General features: G+C 33.2%; 1 protein-coding gene across 8 annotated transcripts in view; it reads right to left on the minus strand.

Annotated features, from left to right (window-relative positions):
- USP25 (ubiquitin specific peptidase 25) overlaps positions 1–15,827 on the minus strand; it is a 167,790-nt gene that overhangs the window by 37,207 nt on the left and 114,756 nt on the right. For all 8 annotated transcript variants that reach the window (XM_049858421.1, XM_049858420.1, XM_049858419.1 and 5 more), the window contains 7 exons: positions 10,703–10,830; positions 10,214–10,309; positions 8,717–8,878; positions 7,853–8,079; positions 4,731–4,801; positions 3,836–4,064; positions 2,260–2,460 (listed from right to left, as the gene is read on the minus strand). In XM_049858421.1, the coding sequence (XP_049714378.1) occupies positions 2,260–2,460; positions 3,836–4,064; positions 4,731–4,801; positions 7,853–8,079; positions 8,717–8,878; positions 10,214–10,309; positions 10,703–10,830 (1,114 nt within the window). The remainder of the gene's footprint in view (positions 1–2,259; positions 2,461–3,835; positions 4,065–4,730; positions 4,802–7,852; positions 8,080–8,716; positions 8,879–10,213; positions 10,310–10,702; positions 10,831–15,827) is intronic.

Here is a 15,827-nt window from a genome sequence, read left to right on the forward strand (position 1 = left end):
TATAAACATACCCTAGAGCCATCTTGCTAACTAGGTGTATACCTCAGAATTATCCAAATCTTTTTAAGAATTTTTTTTTTTTTTTTTTTAAGAATGCATATTCTAGACCCCTCCTCCAGAGTTCCTGATTTAACTCTTAGCTGACCATAGATGGTGTGTACTGCTTGCACTCAGAAAACCTCTCCTGGGTTAATTCTTACATGCTGCTCCTTAGTAAGGGACTATTATTAGAAATCAAAACAAAAGTATTCAGGTAAGTTTTCCTTTGCAAAAGTAGGTTAGGGAGTTAGCAAAAGATAGACCAAACAATAGTCTTCTACCACGTAGTATTTATTTTACTTTCAGTAAGACTATGAATGGTACTACAGAATAGATGCACACGGATTTCTTGATCACATTTCAGCAGAAGAATGACAAATACTAATTTGATAAATATTATATAAATTAATATTCTTCATAATACTACTCAGAAGAAATTGGATTTTAATGGTTCTTGCAGTACAGATTTTTTGAGAAGATTTGCAGGGAAGGAAGGCAAATCACTCTGATGGATTTTAAGACCAAGATCTCCTTATACTGTTTCTACTTTTCACTCATCAGCCTAGCATGCACTTAGGAGATTTAAATACAGGTTCTCTTTGAGATGCTGAGAAGTATTATACCAAATTAGACAAGTCACTTATTTTGAAAACTCTGAAAAGAAATGGGAAGAGGATCATATGGGCGTTGAAATAAAATTTCTCCACTAATGATAAGTGTTCCGTGAACAGTACCCAGTTCCCTTATTCAGTTGTGCTACGTTAAATGCCCCTGCAACAGAGGATGGATTTCTTAATATAAGAAAGATAGTACAGTAATAGAAATCACTTTTAAATAACAATCTTGCTTCCCAAATGTATAGACTTAATCCATTCAGTTTCTACTAACTCAAACAAAATACATATTTTCATAAATTCAATAAAGGATACATGGTTTCCTACTGAGAGAGTATTACTACTGCTTTCTTAAACCCAGACTGGGCAATTGTCATAATAGTTACATGTGAATTGAACATTCATTCTCTTTATCTCTTAGGTACTCTGGCTTCTCTCAGAAGTATATCTGTAATCTCTTCAAGTTAATTTTAAATACTAAGAAATAAAAATGTATACCTAAAACCTACCACTAAATTTTTTTTTTTTTTTTTTAATTACAAACAGTATGGAAAGTATATGGTGGAAAATATTGACCAGGAAAAGACAACAAAATTAAAAGTTTGGGTAATGTTGGCTAATCCTTATCATATAGGAATATCAATGGAGAATATGTATTACTGTGAGTTAGCAGTAGAAGGCTTAAGTGTAAAGTAGGAGAGACTTAAGAAAAATGGACAAAATGAAGAGGGGTAGTTACTAAAAAAAAGAGAGAGTAATGAGTTTGAGGAAAATGAGTTTAATTTATCTCATTTCATTTCTCCAACTAGACTAAAGAAATAGTACTTTTTCTGCAGCAGGAAATATATCACCCTAAAATATATTCTCAATTTAGTGACAATGAAATTAATCTTTTTTTTTTTTTAAAAAAAGATCAAAAACATTTTAGTTTCAATTCTGCTGAACACATTTTGTTCATTTTCATATACTGTTTACTTTGAATATTTTATTGATTTCATCAGGTAATAATTTTAAAATATTTTTATAAATGTATCTCCTGTTTTACATTTCTATACACTTTTTTAGTTGGAATATATAAAATACATAGTTTTGGTTAGTTTTGTTTTTAACTTTAAAAATTTTGAAAAAATCAAATAAAGTATATTTTGTTAATGGTGGTATTTCAATGTTGCACAAAGTATTCAGGGATATACCAAATCTGAACTTAGTGAAGTTCACTGCCTTGACAGCTTTAGTGAATTGGTTGAGTTGCCTGCTAATCTCACAGCTTTTCCTGTTCCCTGCCAAGCCGAGCCCCAGAGCAGGCAGGACGGGTGGAGGAAACCACCAACAGAATCCTCTGACTGACCCTGATAAAGGTGCATTATACAGAAAGCGCTTCCCGGCAGAGGGGTTAACTAAACTGTGATTTACGGTTTCTCTGAGTGATGGAATTTCAGATAATTTTTACTGCTTTTTCATACTTATGATAGCTGATTTTTTTTTTCAATGAGCATATCTTTCAATGATCATATAATAACAAAACACCAACACTAAATATAGCACTATTGATAATAAAATACAACTTAATAAAAAAATACAACTTAATAAAAATGGACTGACTAACCTGTTGTTACAGAAGACTCTGGCTCCCTCAGTTTTTGAGATGCTAAAAGCTTTTCCTGCAAAGCTTTCTGGGCAAGTTGTGCATCCCATTCTTCTAATTCCTTTTCAAATCTTTGGTTGTCTTCCTCAACAAAATCCCTTAAATCCGGTGGTAATGTTTCTATTCCAACAATGGCCTGCCCAGTTTCTTTGTTACATTCCTCTGCAAATCATATTTTAAAAACCAATATAAAATCAAGAATTAAAGGAAAAATGCAAAGCTCAAAACAGAACGCATTTCAAAGAGATTTAAACTATAAATTATTACCCTTTAACAAATCAGTTGTACTTACAACTTTAAAGAAAACTCAAATGCCCAGAAAAGCAATGATGCAAATAACTATAATCCCTTATAAGTAATTTTCTAAGCATTATTTTTAAATCTGAAGAGTAGAAATGATATAAGATATAAAGCCAAAATTTTTGCTACTCAAACATTGTAATACTACTACTTTTTGCTATTATAAGAGTAAAAGGGATGCCTAATTACTCATGAAGTGGAACTCCTCAAAAAATTAGAATAACTCAAACTCTTGAAATAAAACTAAAATTCTTTATCTAAGTATAGAAAAAAATATTTACTCATGAAAACTACTATGTAGCAAGATTTTTTCAGAACATATGTGAATAATATTTAAGTTACTCAACCTCTACCATACATAAAAAAAAAATGCATGCAAATAGCTTTACTTTTCAGTCATAAATGGACCGCCTACCTAGTTTCACTGAATGATTAAATACAAAAGGAAAGTTAACTGTATCAGTTTCAACAAGCCTTGTTTCCTAGATGGAGCACCCATATTAAAATATCAGAAACAAAAATCTGAAGGCATGGTATGTCATGGTCCCTGGCTTTGAGCAGATCAGAGTGAAGTAGGAAAGACAAGTCAACACTGAATTCCAGCACAAAACAATAAATGCCGGACAGGGGTATGCTGTGAGAGCACAAAATGGGATACTTTCTGCAGATCAAGAAAAACTTTGCAGAGGAGCCAACACCTCAACTGAGTCTTGACAGATGAGCAGGAATTAGGCAAAGGAAGAACGAAATAACATTATCGGTAAAAAAAGAAAAAAAAAATAACATAAGAACACATAGATATAAATGTGCAGAACAGCATGGTGTAAGGAGAATACAGTAAGAGGATCAAATATCAGCGCAGTACATAAAGTTCAATATGCAGAACAGTGGTATATGAATCTGCAGATGGTCAGAAGGCAGAAAACAGAGGCTAAAAAGTTTAAGTATGAGTTAATAAGTGGATGTAGTTATTAAAGGTTTTTTAGCAAGGAAAGATAAGGTCAAATGTACATTTAGTAGTTAATGCTGAATACAAAATACATTCCAATTCTCAGCCCTGATCACACTACCTCTCGATTTCAGCATTCTCACGTGCCAGAACCCAACAGCAAGCACTTCCTCCTCATATCCCTCACTCTGAGTGAATTTCTTACGCATTCGCACCACAGACCAGAGTTACATAAAAGGGTTACTTATTTAAAAACATATACGCAACCTATAAATTTCATACTCTTACCTTGTATTAAGAATTGTGCCTTATCATTTATGTACATTAAACAGTATGCACTGGCGTTTCTATAACCACCAAAAGAGTCCCTGACTAGCTCTTCCCATGACGATTTTGTCACAGTGATGTCATTGTACTTCATCCACCTGTTTTCATGATGATCAAAAATGTATGCCCAGTAATGCCCTGCATTCGCTTGGCCTTCATGAACTAAAACCGCATGTAAGCGATAAGGAACCTAAATGTGAAAAAAGAAGAGTTAAAGTGCAATTACGTCGTCCATTACAGCACATCTCATGTAGCCACAAACTAATCATCTGGAGGATATTACGAGAACAACATATTTTCTAACAACAGAAAACTGGTCGGAATACAAAAAAAAAATCTATGAAATACAAATAATAAAAAAGAGGGATGTTAAGTAAGCTAAAGATACATAAAGGAGGTAGAAGTATAGATAAGAGAATGATTTTCAAAAATTTGAAGACTTATTTGTTGTGAATATAGTATTTGTTTACCTATTTAGGTTAGTTATTAACCCAATAAAGAACTTACGATGACCAGTATTAAAAATAGCACATGATTTGTCTAAATCTTCACAAGTATAATATGACGGCTGTGTTTAACAAAATAACTTATGTAATGTATATAAAGCTACAAAGTAACTTTTCTCCCATTGTCTTCTTAGTGTCCTTAAACAGTCATCTATTTTTCTCCCAAAGGAATTTTTTTTTTAATATTAAGCCTTTCCAAAAAAATTGAATACATCTTATTGTAAAATAATAAACAGAAATGTAGGCAGTAAGTAGAGTATGAGAACACAATTGAATGGGGAAAATATCAATTGGAAACTTTAAGATTGGCAATTTTATAGCCAAATATGTAAGGGAGAAATTTCACTTACCTGGATCATAGACTTGTCAGAGTACATTAGGTCAATCGTTCGATGGATTCTGGATATGCTTTCCTGCAAATCTAAGCATATAATGTGTCACTAATAATTAAAATCGAGTATGTTTCCACCGAGACTTAAAGCAGGAATTCCAGATTTCCCTAATAACATGTGAGAGTAAGGAAAATTTCCTAAAACTGTTCCTAAAAAATTAATATTTAGAATCTGTATAAAGTATAGTTATCCTTAATGAAAGATAATGTACAAATGCATAATTAAAATATAAAATAAAATATCATTCACATGGAAAATGTACGAAGCCAATAAAAATGAAATTTGTTCAAATCTATAAAGGTTTCAATGAAAATTAAAGCTGGACTCCTCCTTTATATATTGATATAAAACAGAACTTTAGAGTGAAACAAAATAACTTCACCACATACCCTGTATATACCGTATTTTTATGCAAATGATGCACAATTTCTACATTTGTTTTGCAAACTGCACCCTCTTCACCCCACGTATGTTGCTGTAAAAAAAATTAGCATTGTACACTTATGAAAACACATCGTGGGGGAGGGCACAGTCAGCGAACAAATGTAGAAGGTAAGCCGTTATTTGCGTAAAAATATGGTATACACAAATGAATAAAAATCCACTATAGTCACCAATTGAAATAAAATTATGGGAATTCCATTATGCAGCATTCTACTTTGATTGTCCATTCTACAATATTACACAAATATATTCTACTTACAGAAGTGTATAAATACGTACTTAGAAACCCAACACTATTTGCAATGAGTATCAATACAGAAATTAATTACAGTATATCCATACTTTGGAACACTATAGTGTAAAAAATAATGCTAGTAGCTAATATTAGCAGAGATGAAAAAAAGAAAACAAATATGCCAAGGAAAACCTTCCCTCCTGTTTCACAGTATTATATATCTAAAACTTTATCACAGGAACGTCCCTCAAGCTCCTCCAACTGAAAATGGCCAAAAAGTGAGCTAATCATATTTCTACTTCCTCTCCTGAGGAAGGGACCGGCTAGTCTACCAGCTTGGCTTTTTTTCCAAAGCGTATTCATTTATTATTTTCTCATGCTATCAACACGGGAATCATAATTATCCCTGATTTCTCCCTTTCACCTCTCGTCAATGACCCACCTCTGTCGGTTGTTTCTAAAAAATATTTCAAGTTATTTCCTCCCTCAAGCCATATTTTGGTTCAAACCACCTTTATTACTCGTTTTCACAGAAAAATCCAAAGGAATGGAATTTCAAGAATAGAATAATCTAAAATTTCAAATAGTAAAATATTAAACAGAATACCCGAAGGCATACATTTGAGGATAAGGTTTAAAAAAAATCAAGCAGGAAAAAAAAAAAATTAATAACTACCTACTACATGGCAAATCACATTGAGAAAACCGTAAAACTGGGACAGCTTAGTATTAAAACCATATCCTAATACTGAGCAACGGTTATTTGATTCAAGGACAGTAATGGAGGAAGCAAGTCTTCATATTTAGAAATCCTTAAAAAGATGATAAATTCTTATTCTTCAGCTTATCTTTTAAAAGTATCTGATTAAAAACAAAACAAAACAAAAATAATGTACATATTGGTGGTTCTCAACCTCTTCTTCCTGCAAGGCAGATAATTTCACAGTTTCCACATGCTTCTACAAAAGCAACCAGGTATTAACAGACATAAAAAAAATATAGACTACTGGTAATTCTACTACTTCTCTACACTGGAATTCAAGGACATAGAGGGATATTTTTAAAGTGAATGTGCTTATTTTTAGAAACCAGCCACAAACTTTGATACTTTTTTTTTACTAAATAAATTACTTTTAACTTTCCTCACAAATACCAAAATACTGTAATGGAGAAACACTGTGTTCTGTATCTTTTTAAAAAAAAAAAACTGTGATTTTCCAATTTAGAGAAAAAACTTCCTATTTTCTACCCTTCTAATCTAATCCTACAAAAACAATCAGGATCTGCCACACCTAGTAGAATATTACCCAGTATCTAGTACAGTGTTCAGTAAATACCATGTGCTTAATGAATGTTTCTCAAATAAATTCAAACATAAGAAATTCCCTTCTATATGAAATATGTTAAGGAAAATCTTTACAGCTACTAATACAAACTGTTAAATAGTCACCATCACACCCTATTAAACCTATTAAATTAGGACTGCTCTTTACTCACATGTTGAATGTCTAGAAAAAGTCAAGGTGCTCATCTAAACTCTAACAATCTGCATCATTCAATCAATTTCAACCTTGTAGTATACAACAGTAGTTCCTACATTTTTCTTTTTTCAAGGATCGATAGGATAATATTGAATGGGCTACTATATTTTGACAAGGAAAAATATAACAGTAAAATCTACCATAATATATTAATATCAGTTTATTTTAAAAAATTAACAACAGAAAGCAGGAAGAAGACATAATTTCAGAATAAAGGTTCATTCCTTCCAAGAAAGGATCAAGAAAACTTAACATCAAAACACAGGTATGTGTGCGTGTGCGTGCACGTGCACACACACACCCCACACCCCTCACAAAGCATTGTTTTATTTTTCTTATTTTGTTTCATGCCAACGAAAGCTCTGTTAAAGACTGGCATTGGGTTCAGAGATCATATTTGGAAATTTCTGTAAAAGCAGGTTAAAACTTAAAATTCACACCTCTAATTCTTAACCCTAAAGAATTTTTTTTTTAATTATATAAACTTCATTGTGCAGTCACAGGGGAAGTACATAACTGATACATTAAAACTTTGATGCTATAAGGCAGTTCACCAATGGAGTACCTGTAAATATGAGTTTGTTATAAATTTAGAGCACTAAACAAGAACTCATACCACCTGTTATGTCATTAATCAGCTAAGTAATCCTGGAAAATCTTTCAACCCCTTTGAATCTGATATTAAGACTATAAAATTCGGAAGCCAGACTAGATTATCTTATATAAAACACTTTTGAGGGAAAAAAGGATTTTAAAATACTTAAAATATGAAATCCACAGGTGAATTCTCTTCTCAATTTTAACAATATTATACATATCCATTTGAGGTGACAGTAGCTACACTGTGAAAAGCTTCTTACCTCTGGTGTCATTTTCTATTTCTGTCCTCCAGCGATGTAAACAGCCTTCTAGCACAGAAAGTTCTTCTTCTGTTATGTGCCTTGGTGCTGGATGCATGGGCAAATCTGGAGGTATCCGAGACTGTGTGAATGGCTTGTGTATTACTGATCTTGATGAAATGGCAGCAACTGCTGCAGGTGATGTGCTTGGCACTTCTGAAGAAGGAGCTCCCTGTGGTTCTGCTGTGCTGTATTTTTTTAAAAAATAGAATATTTATTACGAAACTTTCTAAATTTAAGCTGTACAAGGACTATATTATTGTTGGAAATGCTGGTGGCTTAGTGGTTAAGTGCTATAGCTGCTAACCAAAAGGGTGGCAGTTCAAATCTACCAGGTGCTCCTTGGAAATGCTATGGGCCGTTCTACTCCGTCCTATAGGGTCACTATGAGTCGGAATCAACTTGACAGCAATGGGTTTATATTATTGTAAGATTGAAATTATGACTTTATAGTAGAAATGGCTTGATTTTTTTTTTTTAAAGAGCCAAATTTCATGTACACTGAAATTATAAAGACTGCCCTTGCTAACACTACCTTAATTACAGAAACGAATTCTAATTTAACAGTATTATTTTCATGGTTCAATAAAAGTTGAAACTTATATACCAAAAATAATGAAACTATAATTCTGAACAGAAAAAAATATGATAAAAATTTCAACCCACACATAAAAACCCAGAAGGCATGCAATTTAAGTGAATCTTTTTAAGAGATCATTAAAATAAATCAAAACATGCATTATAAGGCCTTCTTTAAAGGCAATCTATTACTTATCATGTCATACACGTAACATAGCTGTCTCTTGCATCAAAAAAACTTTTTACCTTGGTAATGTCTGCGATGGTATGGAACCACTAGGTGGGGAACTAGCGTCAATATCATCAACAGGAGAAGTGCAAACAGGTTTACTTGAGGCAAATTCCAATGCATACTGTAGAACATCTACCAAGGGGAATCGTTTAGGACCCGAACCATAGCTTAAGTATCTGTTAACATAAAATGTGTGAACGTTTTTATTTGTATATACAGCACATTTAGTTTTTCAACAATTGTTATAAAACATGATAAAATACTTCAACAAATCTTCCTCAACAACTAAATTGATTTTGCTTTCAAATAAATTCAATGTTTAGCAAAGGAAGAAAAACAAAGCTAATTACGACTGAATGTGTGTATATACTGTTATTATTTTTAAAGGCTGTTCTAAGTTGTAACTCAATAGGAAGAAAAAACTGATGGTACTTTTCTCCTGAGGCTGTTTTTATTTTTAGATCTGTCATCTGATCTTATGATCAAGATGCTAACTTTTATCAACCTCTACCTTTTCGCTCTGATTATTTCTCAGCATGATTACCAAAACTTTTAAGTATAAAAACTGCGAACTTACGATGACAGACTGCTTTTGTATAAAAAGTTTTAGGCTATTGATCTTCAAAGTAATACCAAAATAAGGCAACACAGACTAGATCGGAGATTGCAAACAGGGATCCCTCAGGCCAAATTTGAATCTTTAGACTTTAGTCTGACCTGAAGAACACTGGACAATCTGGATACTGGCTTTTCTTGGAAACAATCAAAAGCTATAGGTGACAATGAGATCATATTCACACCTGGCACCATTTCACTGGTGCTGGGTGTAGCTACTACCTCCTACAGAGGGATGTGTTCTCCAGGCTCCACACCCCGCCAACCATCATGTTATATCTGGTCCCCTTTGGCTCTTTTATAAAGCTTCTGTGAGGCCCTGATAGGTATTTGAGAGTTGTGTATTACGTGTTAAGGAGAAAAGTTCAGTCACCATTTGTTTTAATGGAAATTTCAAGAGTGATATTTCGTCTTATGCAAGAAATTATCTCAATATTAGATTAGCTTTACTTTATATGTACTCAGTTTTCACGCAAATAATGTGTGTCCTCTAAAGTGCGGCTATGCCAATTTTTCTTCACATGTTGCTATCAAGAAAAATTAGCACAGTGTGCTTACAAAAATACCTCTTGCGGGGTTACGGCTGGCAAACGTAAAAGGCACGCACTATTTGTGTAAAAATATGGTATTTTCAGCACCATGAACATTATCTGTTAACAGTTAACGTTACTTGTTATTTAATTTTAAATGCTAAAATAATCTTCTAAAGCCAACTCTGGTTATTTTTAATGCCCAATGAAAGTCAAAACTAATTTATTCAAGTAAAAGATCAATGAAGAATTATTAACTCCTAGAATTGCAAATCACTTAAGACAAATTTAAAAGTAAAGGTTTACATAGTCACTAAATACGTGATTTCTCATAGTTATTTTATAATTTCATGAAAGTTAAAATACCTTTCTAGTCTTTGCTGTAATACTGTGAGGTAATCTTTAAGTCTCTTGATCTCTTCTCTCTTAATTCTTGTTATTTCTCTGTTTCTGTGCATGTATCTATCCAGAAAAAGAAAAACAGCAATCATTAGCATTTCTAAAAATCCTGGAAGGAGATACAACATTAAGTCTAGACACCATTTCATTCAAAGTTTTACAACAAAATGTTAGACTAACAATACAAAATACTATAATTATTAATTCTAAAAGAAATTGAAAGACTGTTGAAATAATCTTGTTTTTTAATTTCCTTACAACATCTTCCCCAGTAACTATACTTTTCTAATACAAAGAGAACTCTATTGCCCTCGAAAAATGGTATTAGGTATGTTATGCAAAAAGTGGATGTTAACTCTAAGAAAATTAAGCAATATTTTCATTTAAACACAGTAATTCTTCATCTTGTTACTAAATTGTTTTAAAACGAAGTCATAATGGTATGCCAAACCATACCTGTCCAGATATAAAACTTGGGGAAATTCTAATTTGTTGTGGATTTTCTCTGGTCTTCCCAGTGCCTGATTAAATTCAAATCTTGACAATTCAAATGTTAACACAGGTGGCAGTTCAGTAAACCAATGCTGAAAGAAAACAAAAAAGCCTTAATATCGATCCCCTTCCTATTTTCTCACCACAGTTTTAGGCATTTTTTTTTTTTTTTTATTAACTTTTATTGAGCTTCAAGTGAACGTTTACAAATCAAGTCAAACTGTCACATACAAGTTTATATACACCTTACTCCATACTCCCACTTGCTCTCCCCCTAATGAGTCAGCCCTTCCAGTCTCTCCTTTCATGACAATTTTGCCAGCTTCCAACTCTCTCTATCCTCCCATCTCCCCTCCAGATAGGAGATGCCAACACAGTCTCAAGTGTCCACCTGATACAAATAGCTCATTCTTCATCAGCATCTCTCTCCTACCCACTGTCCAGTCCCTTTCATGTCTGATGAGTTGTCTTCGGGAATGGTTCCTGTCCTGGCCCAACGGAAGGTCTGGGGACCATGACCGCCGGGACTTCTCTAGTCTCAGAGTTTTAGGCATTTTTATGTGCATTACCACAATGCTGACACGGCAAACAGGTAACTGGCTACACAATTCAGTTAAAACTCAACTTCCCCCTAAAAATCCTTCACATCTTTTGAAAATTCCCAGAGTGGAGATAACAATCAGGAAAGGGAAAAGTCTTCTAATACCTGTTCTTCCATGATAATTCCTTTAATTAAAATTTCTAATGCAAAGAAAAAGACAGTCGTAAAAATCATGACTTCATAGTCTCTATCTTTGGGACACTTCGATATTCTGTCAGTGTTACTCTTAGAAATGGTACTTAAACTGGATGCAATCAACCACACTGTCAAATATCTGTGACAAAGTAACCTGTAAGATGTGGCAAAGGAAAAAAATACTTTTGTATCATGAAATGACTACAACTCTAGTGCTAAAAACTAAAAATATAACTCTGATATTTTGTTTTAAACTTTATTTTCCTGCTGAAATTTAGATTAACTTAAGAAAAAGATCACTAACAAATATAAAATTTATATTTTATCTACACATATGATATTTTAATCTACATGTAAAATTTATATTTGTGGTAAGCACAGTTAAAAATCTTTTAAAGGACTAACCTTCAATAGTTAAATGCCTCATTGCTGTGAGCCAAATCATGATGGTAAGAACAGGTGTATTCCTTCCCTGCCACCCTCCCTCCCCCACAGGCAACTATTCAATTAGGCACGAAATTCAATAAAACTTCAAAAAACAATGGCTTTCATATAATAGCTTTAAGTTTTACATAAACATATTATTTAAAGAGAAACGAAAATTAACTTGTAATCAGCAAATATGGAAGTAAAAAAATAACTGAACAAACATTTCTGAAGCATTTATTATATGCCCTCCAATGTGCACTGTAAAAAGAAAGGACTACCTAACACATGTATGTGATATTTTCAAATGTCACAAAAGACACCCACACATCTCTCAATAAGCTAAGAGCACACGGGTGTAAACGCCAACCTTCAGATAAGGAATGATGCGCGCCTGGCAAACTGAATTTGACTAGCTCTTGAACGCTACTTTTCTCTAAATAACGGCAATAAAACGGTTATTCACAACTATTTCTCCCTGACAAAATGCTCAGGACCTGAACCTAGACTTTCCAAGTTGGATTCAGTTTGTCTTTTGCCAAAAGTTCAGTTTTAGGGAATTTGTTTTACACAGACATTAACTAAAACGAATTGAATAAAGTTATGAAAGTTCTAATATCAGAAGTATCTCTTAAGCTTTAAAACTTAAGAAGCAAAGTTTGCTTACTTATTTTGTTCTCACGTGGCATTGGCGAAAAAATTTTGAAATTAGTTTTAATCTACACATAAAATTAAGAAATAAATATATCTACATATGTCACACACACAAAAAAAAAACTTCTCATGCCTTAGGATAATATTCTCTACTCTGTTTTATGATACTCAGTAATTATGTCCAAGTGAGTACCATTCAAGAAATATTACTTTCATATTTTATTGTTAATACTTTAACTGTCACCATTAAAATGAAATAGTTTCATATTTTACTTCAGGAGAACCTATAATGACCAGAATAAATAAAATGATCCTCTGTAATACCACGAAAAGTACAGGAAACAGCCTTCACGCCTTACTAAGAGTGCTCACGTTACACTTGTTACATTCCGTCCATTTCTCCTGCCACAACAGGAAGGCTTTCACTTTCTCATTCTAGAACTGATGGTGACAACAGGAGACAACCAGACATTCCCAAAATTTACTTTAAAAAATTATTTTGGGGATGTCCATCTCTGCAATTTTAGGATTATAAGCTATATTCATGTATAGTAGTATGATGAGAATTTTAAATAATTTTTTTCCTTCAAAAAAAAAAAACTTTCTTTCCACTGAACTACATTTATTTCTCGGTAACCTAACTGGTATGTATGTAGTGCTATTGGCTGGAGGTCATAAAACGTAAAAGTGATTCTGGTTCTTCATATCTCTAAACACATTTTTATTAACTTTTTCTGGGGGGGTGGGGCAATGGGGGTGTTATATGATGAAACAACAGGAGCAATATATTTCTGCAGTTAGTGAATAAAGCACTTAATTTCTATAACGGGCAATGGCAACATACTCAAAAAAATAGAAACCAAACCCACTGCCATCAAGTCAATTCTGACTCACAGGGACCCTATAGGACAGAGCAGAACTGCCCCATGGGTTTCGAAGGCTGTATTTCTTTACAGAGGCACACTGCCACATCTTCCGCCCCTGGAGTGGCTGGAACTGCAGACCCTTCGGTTAGCAGCAAGTGCTCGTGAATTAGCAAAGTGACTCTATAAATCTGACCTATTAACAGAAATAGTTTCTGGAGAGAATGTAATCATTTTTACAGGTTTCAATAGCTGGTTTTTCCACTAGGGTGTTTAAAATATCTTGATTCTGTGGTAAGATTACTTGAATGCAGAAAAAACAGAGAAACCACACCTGCAATTTCAAATTCACCATAGAACATTAAACAAAGCCAGGATGTAAATTAGGCACTTTCTGTTTCAATTGAAAGCTAATTCTCATTATCTAACTGCCTTCATTCATACGCCAATTCACTTAAAAAGATAAATTACCTGTACAGTAACATCTCCATATACCTAATAGGGTACATTTAGATACTACTTCTCTAATTTAGTTCTTTAGGGAAATCATTTTCTAGTACTTTAATATAACTTGGTAGAATATTGTGAAGGGACATTTGGCCTGTAACTCAGACTCCAATTCTGACTGTATTACATTACTCATACGTGCACAAACGTATGTATTCAAAGACATTCTTTGAAATCACTCTTTGTCTAGCTATTGCTTAAATCAATTTAATTTTATAAATACTGGCTGTGTGATAGCCTGCAGGTTTTACACAGAATCGTGTAAAGCTGTGCACTGACATAGAAGAATGTACACAATATACCGCTCAGTGAAAAACGAAGGTTTCAGGGCAGTATGAACAGACACATCCAGTATTTACTGTGCATAGCAAAAGTCTACAAAAAGGCACAACATATTATTAGTAGTGAATATCCACAAGAGAAGTAAGGTATTTACCATGGGATTTTTTTTTTCTCTCTCATAGGCACTCAAAAGGTATCTCCAAGTTTCCTGAAGAATCTAATTTATACATTGCATACCAGTTAATTAAAATTCAAAATTTATATTAAAAATTTTTTTTCTAAGTAGTTATATCACATATAACTTTTTTATTTATTCAATTGTGTCTAGTGTGACACTCCAGAAATTTAAACTCTTACAGCCACTGAATGCTTTAACTTGAGCAATTCTGAAGACTGAAGAGCTTCCTATATTGACTCCAGCTGTTTCAGCAAGAGATGTCTTCCGTGTCACAGTAAGATCAACATTTTTTAATAAATAATAGTGCAGAGACAGTGTGACAATTTAGAAATAGCCTCAAATGTTACTCAATGGTTGTTGGAGACTCAAGAAGAAAATGGTTATTCTGAAGGGCATAATGCAGTAAAATTATAATTTAAATCTGTGATTAAAAACTTGTAAGATATTCTAGTCTAAGGAGTGACACTCTCTTTAAGCAAGCTGAATTATTACTGAAACTACTATAGCCAGAAAAACCAGGCAATTGGTAATAGAAATCACAGGTAATCAAATTTGCTATTATTGAAACTCCTCAGAAGCTTTAGAGAAGGTAAAAAAGTATTTTATTCTTTAGGTTAATTAGAAAACCTAGGGAGAAATTACATATTATAGCTTAGGATATTCCAAGTATGAAGCCAGAAACAAAATGGAGAACTAGATTTTTTTTTAATAAAAAAATGAGATTCAGGTTCAAAGTTAAATTTTAAAAGTTAGGAATATGTGAGAAAAATCACTTACCAATAAACTATAGCTCATTTCACTTATAAGCTACTCCGATAGGTAAGAAAAATGCTATCCCGACTCTGCCTTCATCCCAACCCATCATCTTTTAGAAGGGGTCTGCTTTCTCGTGCCACTGTGCAAGCCTGGGGAAATCCCAAGCTTTGGAGATCTGTTTCCCAATCAAAATAAATAAGGTAAACTTAAAAATTCTTAATTAGATGTCTACATCAGAATCTCCCTGGAGCTCTTATACCCCTTTTACCCTATCTCTATCCTAGGCTCTATCTGATAGACGTGAAGTGGGGCCTAGCCATCTTCTGAGAATCACTGAAATAGAGGATCTATATATTTTTTTATGACAGGCAGAGAAAAGCTATCCCAAACATATCCTCTCTCTTTAAAAAAAAAAAAAGCTAACCTTACATATTCCGAATCAGTGATGCTATTACATATTCTTTCTTTTTTTGTTTGGGTATGTGCACACAGGGGAGGATGTAAGGATAGAGCAGGAACAGGAAAACAAAAATAAAAACAAAAAACAATGATGACTTACAAGTCAGATAAAAGCCATCAATCTACTCTCAAAGAAACAAGACTTCAGTCCCTTTTTAGATAAACAGAGATGTATTCTCACTTAATATTTATTAAGTACCTCTTCAGGCTAAAGGCCTCAGACACTGT

This window comes from Elephas maximus, chromosome 18, assembly GCF_024166365.1.
Source record: "Elephas maximus indicus isolate mEleMax1 chromosome 18, mEleMax1 primary haplotype, whole genome shotgun sequence".
In the NCBI taxonomy this organism is placed as follows: Eukaryota; Metazoa; Chordata; class Mammalia; order Proboscidea; family Elephantidae; genus Elephas; species Elephas maximus.